This window comes from Falco punctatus, assembly GCF_963210335.1.
Source record: "Falco punctatus genome assembly, chromosome: 14".
In the NCBI taxonomy this organism is placed as follows: Eukaryota; Metazoa; Chordata; class Aves; order Falconiformes; family Falconidae; genus Falco; species Falco punctatus.
Window position 1 is genome coordinate 7693580 of NC_137594.1, and position 26187 is coordinate 7719766.

Sequence of the window (26187 nt, forward strand, 5' to 3'; positions counted from 1 at the left end):
ACTATCCATTTTCTTGCACTGCAGAAAAAGAATGAGTCTCTGTTATTACAGTGATCTCAGTTGTCATGTTCATACAGTCGGAGTAGTAAATAATCCATTTTGCTTAAAAACTTTTGTCACTTGCTTTCAGAGTCATATTTTACCATATATGCTTCAAAGACATCATTCTGATACATTGCTGCAGCCATCCTCTAAATTAATTTTTCTGATGATTCTAAGCCTCACAGACCAAGATTAATTCCATAGCCTGCCAGAAAGTGGATAAATTAAAACAAGAAGACATTTAGAAATGGTTATTGATTTGACAATAACATAAATGTCAGTTAGAATCTTAATCTCATTTTCTGTTAGCTGTCTTTAAACTATCAAAATCTAATGTATTTCTCTAGCTTCTCCGTGAGAAACACTGACAAAGATTTGGTCGTACAGTTACACTGGCAAGGCTAAGGCAGCAAAGGCGTAACATTTCCTTAACACTAGTCACAGGCTTATATGCTTTGCTGAATCATGGCCACTGTCTGTCAGAGATCTGAGCACTGATTTATCTGACAAGGATTTAGGCACTGAGAGTTATCTGGATGAGAGAAAAATAATTGTGACATATTGCAAAAGCATCCAGATGACACAGCAAAAAGGTTGATTTACCCTTTTGATAGAGCATGTGTCTACTTGTTAGAAATCATGATTCAGGAATATGACAAAAATCTGAGCAGCCCTCAGATCATAATTTTTCAGCAGCTGGCAAAACATGTTTGCATAGGCTACAGCTGTTTCTTTCCAGGTGAAAATTTCTTTCCTGGTGAAAATTCTGCCTCAGTGACTCATGCCTTTCTTACCTCAGCATTAAAGCAGTGCAGTCTGCATAAGGCTATGATTTTAATTCACTGGGACATGATAAATGAATATTTGAGCTACTACATAGTGTGGATGTGCCATGTCCTTCAAGGGAGCTTTTTTTTTTTTTTTTTTTTGTGTGTGTGTGGAGTTAAACTCAGCTTTCCATAAAAATGTTTACAAGGTCACTTTTTACTTTCTTTCAAGTTACGAAACCTGTTCAAACTTTCTAAATCCCTGAGTTTTTACCCAAGTTTACTTTTAGAGATTTCAATAATCTTGTCCTTCCTTACATATAATAATACATTTTTCAACATAACTTCAAAGTTAATAAGATTCAAATAGGCCCTGTGTTGATGATCTAGTTTCCTCTGAAAATAACATAAAGAACATTTTGCCTACGGAATCTATGTGAAACATCTGTGAAAACTAGAGAGCTGGAACCCCAGTCATAAGAGTTTCCGTGACGTGGAGTTTTTTATAATAATATTTCCAGAGAAAACAACATAGAGTAAGGTGCAAAAAAATGTGGCATACAATCATGCCTTGAAATGCTTGAGGAATCGGTAACCTCTGATGCACTGTATCTGCATATTGTAAAGTCTACCTTTACACTTAATCTAATATTAATTTATTCAGAACATGCACAGTGTAGAAATTAATGTGCAGGGTTATATTAGATGTTCTTACCTGCATATTCTGATATTTTATTAATAGAAATATTAAAATTGTTCAACATTATTAAGAAAATAATGGAATATAGGAAGATATATTTACAGTTTGGTTATAAATGTTATAAAGGACAAGATTTTTTTTCTTATTATTCACCTTCCAAGTAAGGACTTTCTGTCACTTTCCAGCAGCAAACCTTAACCACTGCAGAAAAGTAAAAGTCAAATAATTCAAAGGATAAGGCAGCGTTCAGCCAAACTTTCAGTCTATGTATATGTTATTTCTAGAGCTTATAGGTTTTGTCTTATACACTAGTATTTTTTCATGCTATTTGTTTCTTTCTAAGGTTTAAATATCCTTAGCCTGGAGTGCTCTGGTTCAACCAACAGTGGTACTTACAAGGACAAATACACTGTTAATAAAGCATTTCCTTTCTTGCACATTGCATGATCTTTTCTCCATACCTTTATATGTATATCAGCATGCATAAAAGCCTGTAAGATAGTCTTACCAGTGTCAAAATTCATCATTCTGGCAATTTTGTCTTCTGCAATGACATTGATCCCCTCATTGAAGGCAGTTGTAAACCTCCTGAGAGACACCATATCTCAGTTAGTCTCCTGCTACGTTGGATGTAAACCGAAGTCAGTTCATTCACCCTGTATTCTATATCCATCTCGAAGTCATTAAAAGATTGATGGAATATTCTTCCTGAGCTAGTTAAAAAAAAAGAACAAACAATAGTCAAGTCTCCCTTAGGTACAAAACCCATATTTGAACATACAGAGAAGTATTTACTCACACCTACTAAGTAATTATTCATCTTTCAGACTGCAAAATTGGACAGTGATAAGCTAGGAAAAAAAAAAAGAAAAAAAAAGAAAAAAGAGAATTGGAAGTCAGCTATCTAAACTCCTTTAAACATTTGGCTTTAATTGCTTTGCACAGACAAGAAAGCAAGAGGTAAATAAGATTAATCAGTAAAAGAACAGATTAATGGTAAAGTTCTTATACCACGATGCAATGAACACTTTTATTCACTCTTTGCTTTGCAATGTCTCTCTGAGTTCAGGAATACTACTCATATATCTAAACTTAAACATGGAAATGTTTGCAGCATCAGACCTAAAGGGTATAGGAGAACATCTGGTTCATTTTTTCATTGTTAGTCTCGCTTCTACCTGACGTAATGGTGAGAAGCTAGAATATGCATGTGCAACATCACTGGCAATGGAAGAAGCAGAATTACCAGTATATTTTAAATGAAGATGAGAATTGATACTTGATCACAGACATGAAAAAGATGAAGGTTTCATTCTGAGAGATTTAAAAGCATTCGGATGATTTGTCTCTAATTACTCAGGAGAAATCAAAGAGATGGAGCATAACTAAAAGAAAATAGAAAACCCATTATAACAGTTTATGAATATTAATCACCAGTTCACGTTCTTAATCAAATTAGCTATCATTCCTGATTAATTCTTTAATGAGCTTCTTCACACTCATAACAATGGATGCAGTCCATGCACAATGAATACATTTCAAACATAGATATTGTTTAGATAAAACTCTAGCCTTTTTCTTAGAAAAAATGTTCTTTGTTAAAAACTCTTCTCTCCTAAAATTATTTCAGCAGAGTAGCCATTGTAACTAAGTAACTGCAAGCTTCTTTTCTTGATCTAGCATGTAACTGACCAAGAATGCCTGATTTATGAAAACAACTCATTAGAATAAATACTGAGCACTGATGATATGTAATTACTTTACAACACTACAGAAGAAAAGGTATTATTTAGATACAGGATCAAGAAGATCACATAGAAAAGACTTTATCCCCACTAAACAAAACATTCTAATCCACTTTCAAACTGCTAAGAAAAAAATAGAACTGCTACAAAGAAAAATAGTATTTCTGATAAATTTTACAAAAATATTGTAACAGATATTTTTTTTTCATAGGCTGGCTGCTGGATTATGTAAAGGAAAACCAGGACTGATATGTCAGAGAAGTTAGTGCAGTATGAACTACTGTAAACCTATTTTGGAAATACCCTGAAAAATCTTGAGCTGATTCTGATCTTGCTTAAGCTATTGAGAAATGATATAGTGACATTTCACTAGTGAGAGATTTGAATCCAGCTTATATTTTAAATTAACTTCAGTGTATAATACATTTGCATATAAAGAAGTATCATAAGTTCTTCTACACCCTCATTTCAGTTATCGTTGGATCACCATACACTGTATATCTGTTTAAAAGTCTTGCTTTCACTTTCTTCTCTCTCTCCAAATCTCTAACAGTCATCCCAGTGAAACACATCACATGTGGTTTCCAGTAAGAACCATTTTCTTGGTAGGACTACAGCAATTCTTCCCCCACGCATGTTACATACAACACTGTAACAGCATTTCAAGCTGTCTGATAGCACTTGATTTTAAAGATACTTCATGACCCAATTAGGAATATCCATATGGTCGGCATGAGTGATGCTGTACCTCTTAAAAAACATCTACAAATACAGGGGAAAGGGACCAACTATCTAAATTCAGCTGGATTTCATTTGTATCACAGATGACCTTCTACAAAATAATCTATCATGCAAATCTTGATGTAAGGCCACCTATAACAACAAAATCATGGCAAAACAATTCTTAGGGCATGCATGGGTTATGGCAAGCTAGCCAGTAGGTTTAGACAGAATAGAAAAAGGCTCTTCATGTAAGGCTTATTGTGTGAGAGAAGGGGTAGAAAGAAGACTGGCAGCACAGACTAGTGACAAGCACCTTGTTTTTGTAAAATTTCTTCGCCAACAACTAGTCTTGTTTGTTTGTTTGAATTTAAATGGTCTACAGTCTCACAGAGCTGCAGAATCAGCTTTGTCATCTAAATAAAATAAATTAAATAGCATGAGGCCTAATGCATGTCCCTGAAGCGATTCACTGGGTACTTCTCCTCAGTGGTCTATTATCTTCTGTTTATGGTCCGTCAGCCAATTTTTGTTCTGCCTGAAAATCAATCTGAATTCAGTAAAAAGCTAGCAGTACATTCATTTACATTCCTGACATCTACTGATTCTGTAATTCAGTAACAAAAGAGCAGTCACAGTTGCTTAATCTACTAATTTAGTGTTAGGATGATCTAATGAGAACAAAAGCATTTATGGAAGTGCAAATTAATGGATTCATTGGATTTCATTTCAAATGTTACATAATGGCCTGGAAAACACAGTGCATTTCACTGAATGGTATGTCACTATCACAGAAAAAATTCCAAATGCCTAAAATCTCATGTTGGCATAAATTAGATGGATTTTTAAAAGGTTTTAAGTTATTGAGTGTTGAATGTTGTGGAACGTTAGGTCTTAGGTCTGAATGTACTCTTAAAAACCTGGTCATGAGTTCCCTTGAAAGTCTAGCTTTTATTGTACAAGATGTTTGAATTAAGGTATTCACCTTTCCTTACTGAATAAGAATATATGTTCTGTGGTTTTGAAGAGGGACCAAAGGGGAAGTTAATTCCAAAAATAGTCAGTGCTTATGCAGCCTTTAAAAATGAAAAATAGATCTTTAAAGAGTAATGGTTAACAATGTGCCCTCATTAGTCATGTTTAAATTGCTTTTCTTGGCACAAAACAGTTCCATACTGGAGCCTTTATTCTGTAACTGGAGAGAATCTATCATTTTAAATCTCTAATCAAAGTCACAAAACTTTCACAATTACTCTATCTTCAGTGGCAAAAATGAAACTTCCAAAACACGTTAATAAAAATCTTCAATCACACAGTTTTGTATCCCTAAGTCAGACACAAGACCCTAATGGGGATCTTCTGCTACAAATACTCAACAAGTGTTTGGAGTACTCAAATGTAGTACATGACAGTGTTAAAAAGCAGATCTCAGCCCTCGCAGCTAAAGATCATATTCCTGAACGTTTTTCACATCATTCATCAGCTTCTAATAACAAGTGTGACTCCTTTGGGAGCAGAGCTTGATAACATACTATTTAACTTTTTCCTTAATAAAAACCAATTGTATCTTGATCTTACAGAAGAATGTGAGGACCTGTCCTAGTTCCTGACACAAGAGGGAGAGCAGAGATGCCTATATAGAATACATATCACTGTCGAGCAAGAAAGTGGGAAGAAGGTCAAGGAAGAAAAGAAGAGCTTCTTACCTTATATTTCCAGCAAATTTTACTGTATCGCGACAAAAAGATTAAAATCACCTTTTAATACTGTCTGGTTGACATGGCAGCTAAGGAAGACTTGTGAAACAGTCACAGTTTATGGTAGTTGGTGTTCCTTTGCTTTTTTAGGCTTGAGTTTAAAGACAAAAGGTACACCTATAGCACCTGAGGCAGACAGTTAGTGTCATCAGAGCTTCTCAGCTCCATGCTCGGTGACTAAATAGTTTACAAAAAGGAAAATCATGTCTATCTGTCTCAGTGACTTAGATGATTTGACACTGTAGACATACCTTATTCATTCTGTCCTGAAACATGTCTGTTCTCATCAGCTGTTTTGGAGAGGATAGCTTGTAGAATTGCTACCAATTTTTTTTTGTTCCTTTCTCATTTTTTTTTTGGTTCCTTTCTCCCTACCTGCCTTCTGCATCCAGTTTGTCTTTCTTCTTCCTTCCAAGAAAATAAATTTAAAAAAAAAACCTCAAAATTTTCTGCTTAGTTTGATTATTTTTCCCCTCCTGGTTTTTTGGTTTGACCACAAAACCAGACAACCCATTATTCACCCAGCCCTGCTAATGAGCTCCTTTCTCAGAGTTTTTGTACCCTGCATAATGAAGAACATCTGCATCTTCTGTAAAGCTTGACATTTCCCTGCCTATTCACCAATGGCCTTTTTCTCTTTTCTTTCAATGACTGAATGGTTTAACACTGCAATACTACTAATGCAATGCATGGGAAAGGAAACTGGCACAGTCTCCAGAACATTCTATTCTTATCACCTTCCATTAATATTTCACTAGAATTGCCCAATTCATATGGTAATCATTTCCTTCTAATCAATGTTTCATATGTAACCTTGCTTATTTACTCCTACTTATTCCTACTTGCCAAGAAAGCTGAATGAGACTATTGGGGTTATCAGTCTTTCATGATATTAAGAACAGATTAGTAATGCTGGCAGCATGCTAACAAAAAAGATGTTTTTCATTAATTAACACTTATAAATAATTTGTTAAATGTTACAGAGTGCTTAATGTATCCCTTAATAAACAGCTATTACATCGACAAGCCAACCAATAAATTGCTTATAACTATAAAGCTTTTCTGCAGTGCTTAAAGTTACTTCAAAACATTTTAAAAACAAAGGGCCATCTACTATCCTGAAAAAAATGCCGACTGCCTAGTCCTGTAGAAATGGACTATTTTGTGCATCACTGCTGTAATGTGTTTCATATGGATTTATTAGATTTTATTATTCATATTAACATATCTTTTCTTATTTTCCTTGATGGTTTGGTCATGCATAGGATTGTTTGTGAGACCATTATTCTGGAAGGGAGAGAGACCATTTTTCAGGCTACCTTGTGATGTCTGGCAAAACATCAATGACCCAGGTTGAGGCATAGTGATATATGGTACACACTGTTCATGTAAAGTGCTATTAGAAGTTTCTTTATTAACTCTTACTAGAAGTGTATTCATGGACTTAGATTCCAGTCATTAACATTATTGAACAGCTGTGTACACACATGCACGTGCAGATACAGTTTATATTTCCTAAGAAACCATCTGGTTTCAATTGAACACTAGTAGAATATGGAGATTCAGTAGGGCATCTAGCAAAGAATGAAAAATATGGATTTAAAAATCTGACAAAAGGCAGAAAACTTTGTCTTTTGAAGGGTAAGGACTACATTAAGTCTCCTAGTGACCATGCTGTGTCAGCGAGATCCAGTGGATGTTACTTAATTACTATTTATTAACAAAAATACTGTAGGGAATATTATAGTGCTGTGCAGACAAAAACTTGGGAAGATTCACATGCTTATAAAATCCCTATGAGCCCATTGTCTTCCATTTCTCACAGTGTCTCTATAGCAGAGTATACAAAAGAAAGCTGAAGCTGTTTTCTTTGTTACCTGTCTCTGATCTCAAAAGCTGCATTTGCACCATATGCATTCCAAGATTCCACAATGTGATCTGGGGTGACCTGGAATCTCCATAAGATCTTTCCACTACCACAGTTTTTTTGGCCAGTCTCAAGATAAATGATTCCTTACAGAATCACCTGAAAAATAATTTTTACAAAAGGATATTCAAATTTACTTTACATTTGCTATGGCAAAGTGCATGAAGGAGTTCACATTCTTTATAGTGAGTGTACCAGCAAAACAGCCTATGAAAATGTAGTCCTATGCCAGTTAGACTCATTAGGAATAAATTACAAGAAAACATAGACAAAAATGTTACACCTCCTTTGAAAGATCCCTCACCCAGACTAAATACACCTGCCAATTCTTTAGCAAGATCTCAAAGTACTGCAGCGGTATTAGTAAAATTTTGCACCTGATAACACTTTGAACTAGTTATGTATGTTCCATTTTATAGACAGGGCATGCAGCCTAGGAGATTAAGGAGTTAGAATTCAATTTCATTTAAAGCAGTGGAGAAATTCCATGGCGGTCTTTGCATAGAATTTGTACCAGAGTTCTCATGAACTAGAGGCTAAGTAAATGTTCACATAATTGTCTTTATACAACAGATTTTATGAAATTCAGGATTTATGGTGGCCAAGGGCTTCTTAGTAACACCTTTTGACTATTTTTTCTAATGTTCCAAAATGGTTACAATGATTCTTAGTAAGTGATATTCTCAGCAAATGTTGTGTTTTAATTAGCAGAAGAACATACTAGATGGCTGCAGGTAATGCAGGTAATGATAATGTCAATGACTCCAGAGCCAAGATAAGGTTAGGCATGAGTAAACACCTTTCAAGATAACATTTGAACCTCTAACCTTGTTGCTTGGAAAAGGAAGCTCTTTCTCATCTAGTGTACCAACATAATTATGCCTAGAGACTACAGACTACACGGTCTTAAAACTTTGCATTAGCCATAGTTTTATAGGAAATGGTTTAACTTTGTGTAGCAGGGATGAAATATATTTGCAATAAGTACAGAAGTATTTTCTCTTCCTTCCATTTCTCTAACCAACTGAAATTGTAACATTATAAATATAGAATACATATTTGAAACAAGACAAATATCTCAGTCTTCAGCAGACTACAGTGAAATTGACTGAAATAGTGCCTTCTCAAACTTGGACAGGCTCCTAAAATAAATTCACCTGCAGTATCCATGTTTGCACTTCACCGTATTGTTCCCTGCTTAATTAGGTACTAGCCACAGTTTCTTTTGTGCTTTTAATCTTGATATTTTTCACATCGCTTTACCTAGCTTAGACTGATTGCTTAGCTAAATATAAAAGATGGTAATTAGTTCAACAGCATGTTGGATTTATATAGCAGTTCAACAGCAATTCATTGACTACACTAATCACATAGCACACATTAACATAATTATTTTAGACATACTGGAATAAATAAAAAATACAGTATTTATTAACTGAATGCTTGGCATAACATTACCTGACCCAAGAATCAAAAATAAAGTTAATTTGATATGGGCTTTTCCACAGGAGGTAAATTCAGTGTCTCTGTCCGAGGCCAAGATAGCTCTGGCAGGAACAGTCCTTGCCCTCCTCGCCCTCCCCCAGCTGCCGTCTTTGTTACCTGCACCCAGATCCTTCAGCCCAGTCCCTCTGCTGCTCCCACACATGCACGCTCAGCTGCTCCGCTCAGGGTGGAGGTAGATGTTCGTTGCATCACACACCCCAGGTCTGACTCTTGGGAAAGAAAGATAATGTGGTGGCTGAGATGCTGGCTCCAGATTTCAATTCCTTTTCCTTGCTCAATGATGCTTTATTTCAGTCCTTAATCTCATAATTCTTCAGCTCCCCTTTGTAAAATTGGGCTAATAATCTTCATTTTGTCTATCTAGACTGTAAACTTTTTGGCACAGACACTTTGTTTTACCATGTACACAAGAAGGCCCTGAACACAGAATGTGCTAGTGTTTGAAGTTAGAACTAACTCTGATTTCCTACAGGGAAAAATTAAACAAATCAGTCATCCTTTGAAAAGGGCTAGTTCTGCAGCTGCTGGGCACTTCTGGTTAAAGCTGATTCTGCCCTAAGAAAACAGCTTGCTTGTTTAATCCTTACCTCTTTCCTTTCTCAATATTCCCACAACTCCTCTTTCTCATACTTCTTTTGCACTCTATTCCTCCAAAAGCAGACAGCAGGACTAGCAGGAATACATTTTCCTACCAACATGTTTAACACATGGCAAATACCTTTTTGTCTAGACAGAAGTTGCAATCATAACCACATTTCAGCTGATTTTCTAAATGTCTTGAACAATCTCACAGAAGAGCAACACCCTGATACTGCACACTAACCCCAGCTCAACATAAAATTGGCAAACCTCAGGCAAGTTCAGCACCGGTCGCGGCGGACAGCGCCCAGCGGGACCGGGGCGCTGCTGGGGGCCGGGGCAGTCCCGGAGACCAGCCCCCCGCGGCGGCGGCGCCGCAGTGTCTCGGTCGCTGAGGACCTCGGGGACAGAAGGGTCATCTCAAAAAAAAAAAAAAGAAAAAAAAAAGAAAAAAAAAAAGAAAAAAAAAAACACCAAAAAAGCCCAGCTAGTAGCGGGCTGGACACTGAGGAACTCTGCGTTTCCCGGGCCGGCAGGTCCCGGTGCGCCGGGAGCCGCCGTCGGGTGGGCGATGAGTGTTGCCTGCGTGCACGGGGGAAGCGCGAAGGCGACGTGGAAACGGTTCCTCCAGCACGCACCAACTTCCCCCGAAAATCCCCTTGCTCTTGCCCACCGACAGCTCTGTTGGGTCCTAGCAAAGCAGGCAGGAGAGCCACTCTCACCGTGGAGATTTCTGAGAGACAGTGGTCATGTAGCAGATGGCATCAATATTTGGGGAAGCCAGCACCCACGGGTGCTGCTATGCTGGAAGATGAAATCTCCTGCTGCTTGGATACCCCCTTAGCCCTCTAAGGAGTCACACCTTGTTGGGGCTGGGAAATCACGATAAAACTATCAGTGTTTTCTCTGCTCCTGTCCATCTTGAGCTGATCTCTGCATTTACTAGTTTGAACAGCTTTAGGAATGAAACCAGGGTGATAGTAAAAATAGAAGGGGAAATACAAGTTCTTGTTTCAACCCAATATCTGGTAAATTGAAAATCAGTCCTTTTCCTTTGATAGTTTGCAGATCAGGCCTTTGCACCCTGAATGGACACAAAGATTTTACTAGTGAATTCATCTCCAAAGCAAACAGCACTAAGACCTAGTTCTGCTTCTGTTTGCTTCACTGTGAGGGAAAAACTCACTAATGTTGAAGGAGGAATGAGACTTTTCATTTACAGTTGAAATTTCTGAAAAAAACCCAAAAGGATCTGGCAACACCATCTTTTGAACAGCCATCTTCTGCAGGAGCATTCGAGAATGCTTGTCTTAAAGAAGGTTTTACATCAATATTTGTGTATGAAGAGTTTGGGATAATCTGGTTGAAAGGTCCTTGATTTCAACAGAATTCATTGCATTCACTGTAAAGAACTTTGGGTCACGCCCTAATAATGCAACTTTAGGAGGTTTTTGCTCCATTTTCTCTAAGGATGTACATTTTGCTTTTGCAAAATCATTACCATTACATGGTAAAATAAAGTAGTACTTCAGTAGAACAAAGATAAATGCCACTGTGCTACTGAGAAGGTTGAGTATCCCTGGAAAAGCTAATTTTCATTTTATTTGTTTAAATTAAAGGAAGAGATTACTTTATTTCAAAGAGTTTGTTAATTACTGGCAGCTCTCATAGCTGTGATACAGTTCAGACAAAAGACAGCTCATTTAAAAATACATCATGTACTTTAACCACTAAACCATCTTTAGAGTCTTGTCCCTCCTGCACTGCTGGTTTTCTTTTAAACTACACCAATATTCATCTTTGGTTATGCTCATGGAAGGGATCTATGTTTGTGGATTTTTCCACATTTCTTCTGCATAAGCATGGAAGAATAAATCAGTGCTTTTAAGTCTGAATATATCCATCTTACAGGCAGCTTGCGTGATTGAGCGTGCCATCCAGAGGCTCCTTGCTGTACTGTATCAGTAACTTGACTCACTACCAAAAAAAATTTTTAAACTTCTTTTCCACTTAGTTGACAGCATGTATGAGCCAAAGTAATACTCTGAATGTCATAGAAGTGATTTTCTCAAGAAAACCAACCGAACTAGATTATGTACATTCAAACCCCTGTACTAGAAAGTCTCCTTTCCTCCACAGGCTGCACAAAGATGCGATGTTTGCACGCACCCCAGCCTCTGGGCTATTCCTTCCCAGCAATTTAGAGTCTGGCCATCTGTACCCTCCTCTCAGGTGCTGCTGAAGGAAAAGGCTATCTAGCACACTGCAATACTGTCCCCCTCTATTTCTCCAAGCCTATAGACAGCTGCAACCTGAGAGAGCAAACATATGTTTAAAACACTCTCAAGCCATCCCCTTCTGCCCACTTGGCTGGGGGGAGGAATGCTTTATCAAAACCATCACACCAGGGAAGTTCTCTTTTGTTTAGACAACAGTAAGTGAGATTGGTGTTTTATTTATCAGTGCAATAAACTGTTTCTAAGGTACCTATCATTTAGTTTCCAAGATCTAGTAGTGGTTTTTATCCTTCTCTAAAGTGATCCACAAGATGGAATTTTAAAAGAAAAGAGAAGCTATAGAGGCTTTGTAGGAGAAAGACTATAAAAAACCTTCTACATAGTAAATAGAAAGTCAATAAAGAAGGAAATGTTTCTAGACTTTAGGGAGTAATTGCAGGCCACAGCAGGGATGAAATAAACAGGGGGAGAAGTAAAGTTCCTTTAAAGAAGAAAGTATGCACAGTTAAGCCTTACTTCCCACCCCACCACCTCCCCTCAGAAAATAGTACTGGAACTGTTAGAGGCTTAGCTAAGTCTACATGGGACAAATTCTGCCTCAATTCATAAGCAGTCATCCAGCTGTTAGGACAAATCTAAGATTATGCATCACATTTTTACTTTAAAATGTGATATTCAACAGGCTGTCTGCAAGATACTTGATCACCAGTAAGGCTTATCTGATTCATGGAAGATATTCCTTTTTCATGTGTCAACAGTGATGAGTAAGAGGATTTGGGACCCCTTAAAGCCAGTTGTTTGCCTCTTTCCAAATGTGGAGGGACAAGGCTTGTACTAATGATAAAATATTCATGCAGTTCAAATTAGGCACAGCAAAACCCCTATAGTACTTTTGTTCTGCACAGCACGTTTCTCCTCAGAGAGACTGCAAGGCGGGAAGCTACATGCCTGTGTTGCAACTAAAGTGGCACTTTAATTTTTTAAGTGGCAATTTCAAGTGGCACTTCAAACTTTGTAAACTCTGCAGTCTCCTGTTACACCACTAGGTGTGAGTGTTGGAGCTTCTTCTGTTGTTGGTTTTGCAGTAATGTGTATAAAAGTTGCTCTCGTGTGTCCTGTTGAATTCCCAGTCACCCAAGCAATTCCCAACTGAATCGTGATGACTATCCAGTGTGCAAATTGGAAATCACTGACTGCCCACTCCATGATACAGCACCCACCTGCAGAGCAGAACACCCCAGCTGCACATAAAACTGCTCTTACATCCGTTTTGCCAGCTGTATGTGCATGTACTGAGAAGCAGGGGTCCCTGGTGCACAGTTGTGTGATTTTTGGAGAGATGAGGAATCCAGAACTGGAATTTGAAGGGAAAACACCACTCAAGACCTCGGAGGATTTCAGAAACTAATTATGGGAGACTAGTGTAGAGAAGTTAGCTTAATCTTCTTGAATGGAAAAGATGGGCAGTGCCATGTGTTTATCAAGAGAGAAAGGCAGGGAGCGAAGGTCTGGGGAGAAGAACTGGTGCAGCAGTGGTCAAAGCAGGCCCACCAGGCAGCAAACACTCATCCTTGCTCTGAGCTCACTTTGAACAGGCACATTTGATCAAGAGGAAAGATAGTGACAGCTAATTTGACAGGACAAAGTCTGGCTCTCTGCTGTGTTTCTACTTTACTTTCTATCTTTCTTGCTCCCTTTGCAGGCATTTCTGGAAGAGTTTTTTATCCTCCTACCATCTCCTCTCCACCCCTATCCAGCTGATTTTTCCTCCATCATTTTTCCTGTTTAGTTTATGTCCCTTTGTTATTTACTAAGCATTCTGCTGTGAATCTTGAAATTAATTACTGACTTCTCTATGGTGAATTTTGTCTTTGTGGAGTAAATCACTATTAAACAAATAGTTATTTATCTGGTATCTGTATCCACTAGTTGGTAAACATCCACCAATAAGATCTATAAACATTTTCAACTGTTGCATACAACTTTAGAAGCTGGGCTGAAATAGATTAAATAGGACATAAATTTATAAACTCCTCAAAGGTAAACACATTATGGAATTTGTGGTGAACTTTCCATTTGACTGTAGCTATAGGGATATGCTGAGATACTGACTTACTTCAGGTAAGCCAGAGGTAAAGAAACCCTACAAAATTACTACAGGCTTTTTAATCATGTTAAAAATCAGGTAAAAGGAATATTGATTCCAACCTTAGCAAAGGTTGATAATTTTGAACAAGAATTGGAGATATTTGGGGACATTTTGCTCCTTTATTTTAATTCAGGAGCTAAAGAGAATTCAGAATCATGCCTATTTTACAAATATATTAAGTGTTGGAAGATAAAATTAATTATAACACATTACAGTGGTGCATTGAACAGTTGCATCTTACACAGTATTTAGGCAAACAGGGATTCAGATTTTGTCCTGTGGCATGTATATACACTAGTAAAAGAAAAGAGGTGTAGTATAACGTGCCCAAAGATGTTACTGCTTTTGAATCCTCAAGAAAAGTCCTAAGAAAGAATGGCCTTCACATGGATGCATAAGTAGTCAAAAATACTACTACAATTAAATACCAGTAGCCACAAATTTATTGCATACTTTAGAAAATTTTGCACAACTATAAGATAAAAAGTAGGAATTAGCCCCCTAACAGCAATATATTTAAATACTTGAATGAAATTCCTTCACACAAGAGAGGAACCGCTATTTATAACATAAAGGCAAATCTCTATTGCGAGGCTAAGAACAGCAAAAAATAACCAGCACACTTTACTTAATTTTCAAATGTCAGGTGTTAAATGGGGAAAATTTGCATGTGGCCAAACGAGCTGTGGTTTGGCCCCACTCTTTTGTGCCAATTGGGTGTACTGCCTGCCATGTGGAGAGAGAGGTGAATGACCAGTGATATTGTGCCCAGAAAAGGGATCCAGCCTCTCTACTTGTGCTGTCAGGCAGGTGTTACTGCCTGAATTATAAAGCCTTTTTCTGATCCTGCAGGAGAGAAGGCTTTTGCAAGTCTTATTAAGGCATTGCATAGTAGAAGTATGATCTAGTCCCAAGTTGGTTTCTTCTACGGGAATGTTCCAAATGACATCTAATATTTAACCATAATTGAGACGTTTAAAAGCAAACATGTTTAGACTAACTGATGTTTTAGAACAGTTACTTCCCCCATTTTCTAACAGTGTATCACTTTTTACTCCATGCAGTTTAAAAATTAACATCAGATTTTTCTGTTTCATTTGGCTTTGTTAACCCATAGGTAAAACTCTTGGTCACAGATCCATCATATTAAACTCTATAAGGGCCATGGCCATTTTTCACAGGAGCTCCCATAATCCCAAAGTCCCTCTTAAGTACTGGAACTGAAAGGATTCCTATACCTTATATTGGCACATGTCACCGTACAGCAATCTTTTGTAAACTTCCAATAAATTCACTAGAGTTCTGTATTCAAGTAAGTACTATTCTACCATGGAGATGCAAAGTACAGAATAGGAGGTGAATTCCAGCAACCTGAACATCAGGCTGAAATAATATGCCAAAATATGATACAATATAGATCAAAACATGATATATATTCCTGTACATAATGAGAGCACTCACTAAACATAACATTTTAGCATCTGAATAGAAAATAAATTAATAAAGAAAACTTCTGTTTCAGGAAAGAGTGAGTACAATGCAGGAAATGGGTATTTTTAACTCACCACTGTCTAAGTGGGAGGGGTTACTAACAAGCAAAACCGAATGTTAATATCCCAAAACGTGGCCATGGTCATTTGTGCATGTAATTATGGGATCAGAAATTCACAAATATATCTTTTAGCAGTATGGCAGGCTTCATCCACCCACTTGCCTTGAGATGACTGAGAAAAAAAGACACAGTTTTCACGCTTCCCCCCATTTGGCTGGGCACGATCCCAGTTGAAGTACTGTAGAGCCATACCATTGACATCAACAAATTTCCCTTCGTTTATCATGTCAGTGACACCCAACCAAAACTCAGACACTCTAGGCATGCTTTTCTTGCCATAATCTCGAAGGGTGTTTGTTTCATCGTTATTCCTTGGGATTGCCAGTGTCCCTCCCTTGGCTATGCAGTCTTCGTTGGCTTCATGAAAATGTTTGGTACCCTCTGATATGAGGTAGCACTTCTTATGGGCCTTTGTCCCACGAAGACAGACTGTGAATAGATAGGTATTGGTTTGCATGTTCAGTAAAAGCTTGGCTTATACGTTTGAATAATGTTTTCTAAAATGATAATTTTCTAAAAGTATATTGGGAATTAAGCAGACAAGTCCCTCAGCTCTTGCCTCCACATGGTGGACCTGAAAGCGGCAGCAAGATCAGACTTACCTGTTATTCCTCCTGTTCATGAAGGAACTTTTACACAGCCAGCATGTTAGTGTGGCTTTGGGATCCCAGCCTGAACAGACTGTTCACAGACACTCTGCAAGGCATCTGGGGCTACAAGGGACAGCCAAGAGCAGAGCATGCTCTTATAGCTGCTCCAGAGAAAAGGCGCTTCTGAGGAACAACAAACATAGCTGTGATCTTAACACTACAAAGTGCTTTGGAGAACAGTTCCTGTGTTTATGCTGATAAACCATAGGCATGATCTTGAGCCCTAGATTCCCTCCAGTAATGTAATTCTCTCAAGGATTATTTTTTTTTATGTTGTTGTTCCAGAATGCTAAAATATAGCCCAGGCCTGTTGTCAGCATATCTTTTGCCTTCTTTTTAGCAAATAGTCCTGCTTTCATGCCTTTTTGCCATATTTGCTCAGTCTTTAAACTGATGGAGTGGATGAGGTATCGATGTTTGTATTGTTGGCAGATATGAGTTTGTCATCAGGAAATCTATACTTGGCTTTCTAGCAATGAGACATATCTAAAAGTCTTTCATATTTATGATATTTAAGTGCCAAAGAAAGGTGGTTTTATGTATTAAATAAGCCTAGTTCCTAGGAAACAAAGGCAGGACAGAAAAGTGCCATTTTAAACGTGTCCTGTTCACCAAATATTGATTTAAAATTCATAATACAAATCTTTCTGGATGATTTATAGAAGTATATTTCCACCTGCAGAAGAGTACACATTCACCTCTCTAGTTCTTAATTGCTGGTCTTTCCAGCAAAGTCTATCCCTTCAAACTCTAAATTCAAATGAGGTGAAGTGACTTAAATCTGTAAACACTTCTAAAAAGCGTACACTTAGTACTGAGCTTGCATGACAATCTGAACCAAACAATCTAAACATTTGCATTTATAAATCTGTTTGCTTTTAGTTCTACTGGAACATATCAGGGAAATCCTGATGTAAAGTCCAAATGTATTGGAACATTATTTTGGCATATGCTCTGTAACTGAAATTGCCTTGCAGAACTGTTGTCAAGAGTTCTTCCAGCCCAAGGTCTGTGTGGGCAGGCTTGCAGGGGTGAATACTTGAACTTTGCTTTCCAGCTCTCCTAATGCAGATGTGTGAAAAACTGGTTCTCTCAAGAAAAGCACAAGAAAAGAACCCTCCTCAAAGGAGTGTTCCTTCTGAGCTAAGGAAGGTAGCAAAGGCCGTGAATAAATTCCTGTAACAATTATTTTTAGAATCCTGCATGTGACTCCTTCCAGATAATTTCATGTATTGCTTAAACTCATCTTCTCCTTACATTAGAAATATGTCATGAAACAGTATGAACATCTTCTGTCCTGATGTTTTCTATAATCTGTTTCTAATTCCTGTCATCTGTTCTTGTAAAAAAAAAAAAAAAATTATGCATCTGATCAACAGGATATGGAAATCCACTTTGGACCGTATCTTATATGTCTCAGTTTTTTAGTATTTCCATTTGTAGTATTCATTGCATTCCTTAGCTGCATTTTCAGGGTCATAATTTTATATTAGGGCTTGTCCTTCAAATTTAAACATTTCAATCTACTAATGGTCAAAGAAAAGAAATGAACATATTTCCTAAATGTTCAATTATTTAACAAAATTATATTAATGGGAAAGGTCAGAGAGACCTTGTGTACTTCTACAACGCTACAATAATGATGGAGATGAGCCCTCTTCAGGGAGAAAGTATGTGCTGCTAAATGCATTGCATGTGGCAATATTTCACAGTATGTAGAGAGGAGACCTAGGAAATTCAAGCAAAATAAGAAATCAGATTGTGATGTTGGTCTTGGAAGTGTCCATAAGCTAAAAAAGCAGCTCCTTTTCAAGTATCATAAGGCCATTTATTAATTCAGTCAGAGCTAGAGGGACAATAGATCTCTTTTTGCCAAATGTGGAATCCAGTTGAACAGTGTGGTTCTGAATTTAGAATATAGCTCAAAATAAGTTTTGAGGATAGAAAATCTCCTGGGTTTGGTTTCATTTCTAAGCCACTGCATGCTTACTCTCAAGCTCCTTCTGGAAGCAATACAAGGATTACTTTCAAACAACAGTTACTTGTCGAGCACAGGCTCCCTCTTTTAAGACACTTCTAAAGTAGTCTTATAAGGAATTTAACACAAAAATATTTTGTAAAGCTCAAAAAGCTCTATGTAACCCAATACTTAAACCAGGACAACCCAGATATTACCATCCCTAAGGAAAATATGTTCTGTTTCATGTGAATGATGTAATTTCCTCTATAGTGTCCTCTTGTACATATTTAAATGCCAAGTTTTGTGTCAACAGCTGTGAAAAAGCACAACTGTCTAGTAGGTGCATGTGTATTTATCTTTCTTATTTTGTTTGGAAATTTCCATCTGGCTATTTAAATACTTAAAGAACTCTGCACATTGACACGGGATATTTCTGAACTCACAGTGGGTATTACTTTTGAAGTTTTGTGGCACCATTCACAGCTGAATGTCACATACTGCACACTTCTAAAAGGCTCAGCCCTTTTAGCTTCCTTTTGGGGGTATTCTCAGTCTTTTCCATGAACATTTTTGCATGGATAGGTAGCCCATGTTCATGTCAAAGCTGGGGGCCTAACTCATTGACCACCTAAGCTCTTAAATCCAGTAACCCTCATTGTGTGGCCTTTTTCTGATTATATCTAATAGCACAGCTTGGGGTTGTGCATAGAAAAAACAAAAGCAGTTCTTGCTCCAGATTAATTCTTGCTCTCAGTGAAGAATCATCACTTGTATTCTGTTAGTTCAGACTTCATTTTACTTGAATGCTTCCTTCAACACTTGCCTCACCATTACAGCTATAGCATACCATGCTTTTAAGGTCACAAATCCCCATTAAAGAGAAGGATGGGAGTGAAGAAGAGAGAAAGGCAGTGATAACTTTTGGAAGCCACTAACCAATATAAGGTGCTTTACCTGTCTGAAGTGCTTGCATTTCTTTCAGAGCATTTACTTCTCGCCACAATTTGTCAATCTGGGTCTTTAGGTCATCTTTTTCTTAAATAAAAGAAATACAGAGAAATGAACAGATATGCGCGCACACACACACAAAATATTTATATGTTAAAAGCTGTTTCAAAATACCATGGTTTTATGTATTGCTGAGATGTTTTGATTTCTTTTAAATATCCTTCCTTAATGAAAGGATTCCTGTAGATTTCCTGCAAAAAAAACCAGGAGGAACCCACCTTTACCTTTTAATCTCATAGTTTAAATCTCATTTTCAGTTGGACTTTACCCTAATAATGATTTGAAAACCATGGATGATTGCAGCTAATTGTTATTTAGTGTGCCGGTACCTAATTGACAGCAAAATTTGCCTATTTACGTTTGAACCTGTACATCATGATGTGTGTGTGTGTATATATAACATGCAAATAATAGCAGGACACAAGTTGTGTTTATTCAAAGAGAAGTTATTTCTGTGAGCATGGAAGTTTCACACCAGTCTTGTTTTAACACAGTGAGGAACAACTAATACAATCCAACTTCACTGTCTGAATGTATGCAGTCAAGTTTGCTGAGCTGCAACTTCCCCTCCCCGGGAGGAGCCTTCCTGTTTCAGTCAGTACAGAGTGGGCCTGACGACTCGAGTCACAAATTCAGTCTGAATCACCACTTTGCAGCACTTAAAAAAGCACCAAGAAGATGGTGGGACAAGACAATTTATACATAACTCCATTTTCATGTCCTCTTTTCCATTCTTTTTTTTCTTAATCATTATAATATTCCACCACCATCAAACAACTAGCTGGCATGTCTCTGTTGCACAAGATGACAATCTGATTGCAGCAATAACTAGACGTTCCAGAAGCCACAGTAATGAACATGAGGAATAAATAAGCTCTTTCACATGTAGCAGAACTAACAAAACCACAGATCCTACGCATCTGTGTTACATCAACTAATCCTCCAGCTGCACCCCAGAAAGCTCGTCTCTTCCCCATATTCCCTACTGCCCGTGGGGATAACCCCAGCTGTCCTTCATGACTCCCTGGTTCCCCAAGGCAGGACTTCCAGTTTCCCAATCCATGCTACTCCCTGCAAGTCCCAATTCACAAGAGCCTGTCCATGTTCCTCTGCTTCAAAAGAGTCCAAAAGCAGGACAAGCTGAGCTCCTGGTGCACCCTCTTCAAAGAGGGACACTAATGCAGAGCTTCCCCACCCCCCACTGTTGGGAAACTTATCCTCTGAATTTCATTCTTCTGCCAAATTGCTTCATGTTCAAAAGTTATTAGTGGAAAGTTAACAGACAAGTGTGCTGACAAAATAAATGTATAAGCATTCTGTCCTTAGGACACCAAGCTTAAAACCATGGAGATTCAAAAGGAGAAGGAAGTCTGTATAACTGTATAGCTCCAGAGCAGTGTAATCGTGTTGTGCAACGGCTTTATCAATGCTGCAGTTTTTTCATTGACTAGGAGTTTAAATATTTGCCATCAGTGTAACCTCCATCATACCCTCTTTTATTAGAAATAAGTCTTTAAATTAAATACACAGACATTTCCAAACAACATTCAGCAGTTTTGTATTTGCTCTGCAAGCTTTGCTCTGGGAAATTATGCTTTATCTTTTCCTGTTAATTCTTTTTCATTAGTTTAACTTGCCATTTCACAGCACTTTTCATGCAGGTAAAGTAATATTCCACAAATATTAGACATTCTGTTAAAATTAAGTAAATGGTACAAAAATATGAACAATAACCCTTGTAGACCAAGGTACAAAAATCTGAACAAATAACCCTTGGAGACTGAAGATTTTATTCTGCTCTTTTCCATCATACGTACATGAATTTTAATTCTTCTGATCTTAGTCAATATAACTATATAACCGAGAATGATCAGCCAGAGTCCTCTCTCAGCTGTACCTGTGAGTCCTAAATAATGTGATTAATAGGCATAACAGAGCAACGTATTTACAACTGTTATGCAGCTCTTTCTAGAACTCATTCTGGCACCTTATTCTTGGCTTTGCTAAGTCAATGGATATAATATAGACTCCAATGTCCTTTGTTAATAAACATTTGTATAATGTTAGGTTTTAGTTCATGCAATGTTATTTAAGTACATAGTAAACTTGCATAGTCTATAAGCTTCTATCCCTCCTCCCAGTTAAAACCCAGTACCTTTCACTCTACGTTTGCTGTGCTTCCTGGCTTTGAATTTGGAAGCCTGGCTGATGGTCTGATCCAGCAGTAGTATGCTTATGAGTAGAAAAATCCTAAGTCCTGTTTGTGCCATGTCTCTTTTAAAGAACTTAACGAGAAGCTTGAAGAAATTCTCTTTAGCAGCTATGAGAGCAAGTCACATAGACCCATCTCAGAAGGGACTGACTGAGGTCAGTTTTATAAAAGTGTAGTGATAGGGTTGGCTGTACTCCTTGCTTACGAAATGTGTTTAATACTTAAGCTGGCTGTAACATAAGGCACCCCCTTGTTCTCACGTCTCATCTGAAATTCCAATTTCCATTTTGAGTTCAGCTGGGACAGGTTGCTTTTAGAGGCCATAGCAGCACTGAACAGTGCACTGATTGCCACTAATAAGCACTATAATTCCTGTTTAACTTTGAAGCCAAAATGTACGGAAAAGGAGATGGATGTCCAAAAACATGTTGTGCAATGCCAGCCCTCAGGAATGGTCTTATTTACACTGAAACAAAAAAAGAATGTCACCCCCTGAGTAAATGCAAACGTTGCAACTACACACACAGAGTGTATATATACATTAAGATCACATTATGTGAGGCGTGCATTTATTGTTTTATGGAGAGTTAATAAATGCCTAATAGATATGACCACATTTCTGATTAAGACCAGCGCAGTACGTGCTATCAGCAGAGTCTAGCCAGGGAAACAAAAGATACTCTTCCAAAGCTTCCCAAGTCCTGTCTGTGTGGTCAGAAGAAGAGTAAAGCACAAGATGCTTGAAGCAAGACAGTGTCTCTCTGCACTCTGGAGAGATCTCCGCATTCAGTTCTCCTTCATTCACCCTTCAGCTCTCTGGAGTTTTCTGGGGCTGCCTTTGAACCGGAATTGCTATAAGTAGTAGAACCTCTTGCTGATTTTGGTGGACAAATGAAATTGTCACAATAATGTGCGCACCCATACACTCTTTTCTTTTTCTCCCCTCCTCCCCAAGTAAGAGAGGTTTTGCTTAAAATATTGACACCAAAGTCATCACTGGGTGATGGGGTGCTGGCAAGCACTGTTCATGCCCTTCAGAGCGGTTGTTCCAGATGTCTCTTTGCCATCTCTGACTTGATTACATTCTGCTCATGTTGCCAGATTATTTCAGAGCTGTAACAGCAAGAGACTTATTACTTTATTAAATGAAAGCTCAGATTTAGGGATGTGCTGTTATACTACATGATTGCATCGTGGCTTTTTCCAACCCCCTTGTACAGTGTTTTGGCAGTTTGTATAATGTAAAACACACCTGAACCATCTGTTTTGGATACCCTTAAACAACTAGCTGTATTCTAATAATCTATCACTAGTAAGCATCTGTTAGTTACTAAACTTTTCATAAATGCACCCTGATAGGACAAAACTTCAGTCGTCCTGCTTCATAATATTGAAGTATGTGACGTTGTGTAGGGAAACCTCTGGATCGACAATGCTAAGGCCTTAGTGCTGTTACGGAGCACAGCACACCAGAGGTGGCTGTTTCGAGTCCCGCACATCCACAACTGTCTAACAAATCACTCCCACAGCTGCGTGTTTCAGTACACAGTGAAATGTGCAAAGGGCTGTCATTCCAACTAGCACATAAGAAACTGAAATGTGAGCTGTCAGAGAAGAAAACAAGGAGGTTGGCAAGGGTCTGGTTCAAGATTTAATCTGTCATTTAGAACTAGCCCTAAGTTCAGGGTTGATCCATATTTTATCCCAGTGATACTGGGGCATCAATATGAGCTAATTAAGTGCAGACAGCTGAATCAATAACTACCTCCAGTTATTCACTTGGTGCATTCTCAGAGGCTGTGGGTGGAATTGCACATGAAGCTGGTCCTGAACCACTGCAGCTTGTAGCCTGACATATTAACCTAGTGATAATTTTGGGTTACCTTGACAAGGGAGCTGTAAACACCCAGGGCTGTTTCACTTGGACCTTAGCTATCCCCCAGGCTTTGAGACAGGCAGGAACAGTAGCTGCGGTCAGCAAGCATTTTAGTGTGCCTGTTGAAGGACTCAGTATCAGAATGTATTTGTTCCTGCTCCTAGGAAATGGAGTTTTCTAACACAGGCTTTCTTTTCTTTCTGTGAAATGAGTCTGACAGAAAAATAAATTGTACTATACTGAGGCAAGCATGCAACTCTGTAGAAATGGAGGTATAGAGAAAACACAATTTGGTATTCTGAGAGCTCTTGGCCAAGAGCCTGAATACAAACCTGTGCTTTTTAGCATACGTCGTGTTACATCCTTTTAAAAACAGACTGAAACTGTTTTGAAAGCTTCACCCCCCTCGTTCAGTAGTCTCTCTGACCATTTCACCAGTCTGCAAATAGCTCGGCTGGACTTCACTCCTAGAACCTGAGTCACAAAGTTGTCCTTGCAGCTGCTGTGATAGGCCACAAGGGTATAGGGGTTTGTTTGTCTAGAATTTGTCTAGAGTACCTAAGAAATAGGTTTCACACTTACGACTAATCTATAGCAAATGAGGAAACAATTTTAAATTCTTGTATATAGTGTGTGGGCAGGAGAGTCAGAGAAAAGTCAAAATATGTTGCTGAGAAGGTGTAAACTCCCAGTGCTACTGTGGGGAACCAGGAAATGGAACCATATAGAAGGTCTAGAGCATCACTGAAGTGAGTACCTGGTCTGTGCGTGGTCTTGAAACCAGCATTACAATGTCACTTAGAGTTACAATTTTTCTTTTACTGGCATAGTTATAGTAATATACAGCATAGAGAGTGAACACAGTTATATATGTAAAGAATTATTTTTTCCTGGGAAAAACTATTCCTTTTCCCATAGCAGAATGTGCTATTCAAATAAAGAGTCTCACAGTTTTATAGCTGCATCCAGACTAGGATATGATTGCGCTTTTTTATTTACACCAGTATAGTAAAACTTCTGCATACAGACAAAATCATGGTTTCTCTTGAAGTGCTTAATTCAATTCAAAGCACTCTTGAAGTGCCTTGTTTGATAACAACCATCCTGCAAAAAACATAGCTGCTGTACTGTGCAGACATCTGGCTTTTTGGCTCCCATCTCCCCACCTCGTTCGCTTTGCTTTCAGACAAGTGCACCATTCAGAGCCATTGGTACAAGGTTTATTTCAGTTTCTCCACAGAGGCTCTTCAAGGTAAAAAGACTGTTTCCCTCTGAGACAGTTCTACCTTTATATTCTCCTGTAAACTGGCTCAGAAAACCTCTTCATACAGCTGTTTTTCTTCTCCATCCTCAGCCATCACTGGATTTGTGGAAAGAACATTCAATTGGGCACAGAGTATGAGAAATGGGTGTGAGATGAGGACTGGGATCCTGAAACAGGTCTGGCTGCAGAAACCATTTCCTGTTGTGTGGAGTAAGATGCTATGTAGGGCAATCATGCCCTTTACTTAACTCCTGGGGTAGCAGAGTTACAAATAGACACCCTACTTATAAAAAAAAAACCACCTTTAAAGACAATTAATGCTTCAGTCTGTTTAAAAGTGAACTGCTCACATATTGCTAGCAGGCTGGCTATGTTTCACTGAGATCTACAGTGCCCTCCATGCTTCACAGCTAATTGTTTTGTGGCACGTTTGATCAGATGGAAAACTGATGGGCTCTAGCTGCCACTGAAATCACAGCAAACTTTTTTTGCAGCATTTCAGTTGTGGAAAAATCAGCTCAGTGTAGGATTTAGGAAAAAAGCTTGCATGTGGATAACTATTTGCCCCTTCTGCTCAGAGTAAAAAGAGAAAATGAAAACTGATCAGAGTAAAAAGAGAAAATGAAAACTGATCAGAGCTGTTGCCAGGCTAAGGAATTTCAAGTAAGGCAATCTGAAGAGCCAGTATAGCCAACAAAAGTAAGCTACACAAAGGTTAGTAAAAGGTTTATCAGCTCCTATACATCCATTTTTATAACTGTCTTGGGTGGTAAATGGGATCCACTGGTTGATTTTAGTTTGTTTCAATTAAAGGTAACAAATTTTGTAAATTCTGCTAGTCACAGATTATGAAGTACCTGGAAAATTACTGTATGCTTGGTTTCTGTGGCCTTGAAAAGTCTTGCAAAGTCTTTCTTAAGGATTTGATCTCAGTCCAACCAGGTACGAGGCAGGATTATGGCTGACTTCCCAACACCAAAGTTATTTTGGGGAAATTTGTACAAATGAACCATGGTTTAGAAAAGGGAAGGGCTAGCCTTCTGGTATGTGAGGTTTTGTGAAACTTATTAACGATATTTTTGGGTTTTGCAATCGGTTCAAGTTTTTTCCCATCATGCTAATTTGCTCTTTTGGAAAGAAATTTTCTGGCTACAAGTGATCTTCTCTGTCTGTTAGAATTAAAGGAGATTCCAGGTTTATTGCAAAACCAGGCTGGACCTGCACTGAATGTCACTGAGTGTTGAAATGAGGGCACTTAGTCTTCTTTAAATATGTGATGCTGCTATCCCAAATGTATGCCTCACCTTGGCACTGTGGTACTGATAATGGGATTGATCAATAAATAGTCTTCTTGATGTGGCATTTTTCAGTTCCAGACCTGACTGCTATTACCTACAGATCTAGTGCTTTTCACTTCCCATGCTGTAAATACAAGCTTCAAAAAAAAGAAGAAATTGGAGATGTAAATAATGTATG

At 38.1% G+C, this 26187-nt stretch overlaps 2 protein-coding genes across 2 annotated transcripts in view; one reads left to right on the forward strand and one right to left on the reverse strand.

The window, feature by feature from the left end:
• Positions 1-26187, forward strand: part of ADAMTS18 (ADAM metallopeptidase with thrombospondin type 1 motif 18) — a 485565-nt gene that overhangs the window by 66094 nt on the left and 393284 nt on the right. The window lies entirely within an intron of this gene.
• CLEC3A (C-type lectin domain family 3 member A) lies at positions 68-25314 on the reverse strand. Its single transcript, XM_080410782.1, has 3 exons — positions 21515-25314; positions 19306-19386; positions 68-16170 (listed from the first exon to the last, which is right to left on the reverse strand). Exons 1-3 carry the CDS (start codon positions 21627-21629, stop codon positions 15779-15781), a joined length of 588 nt encoding a protein of 195 aa, XP_080266908.1. The 5' UTR covers positions 21630-25314; the 3' UTR covers positions 68-15778.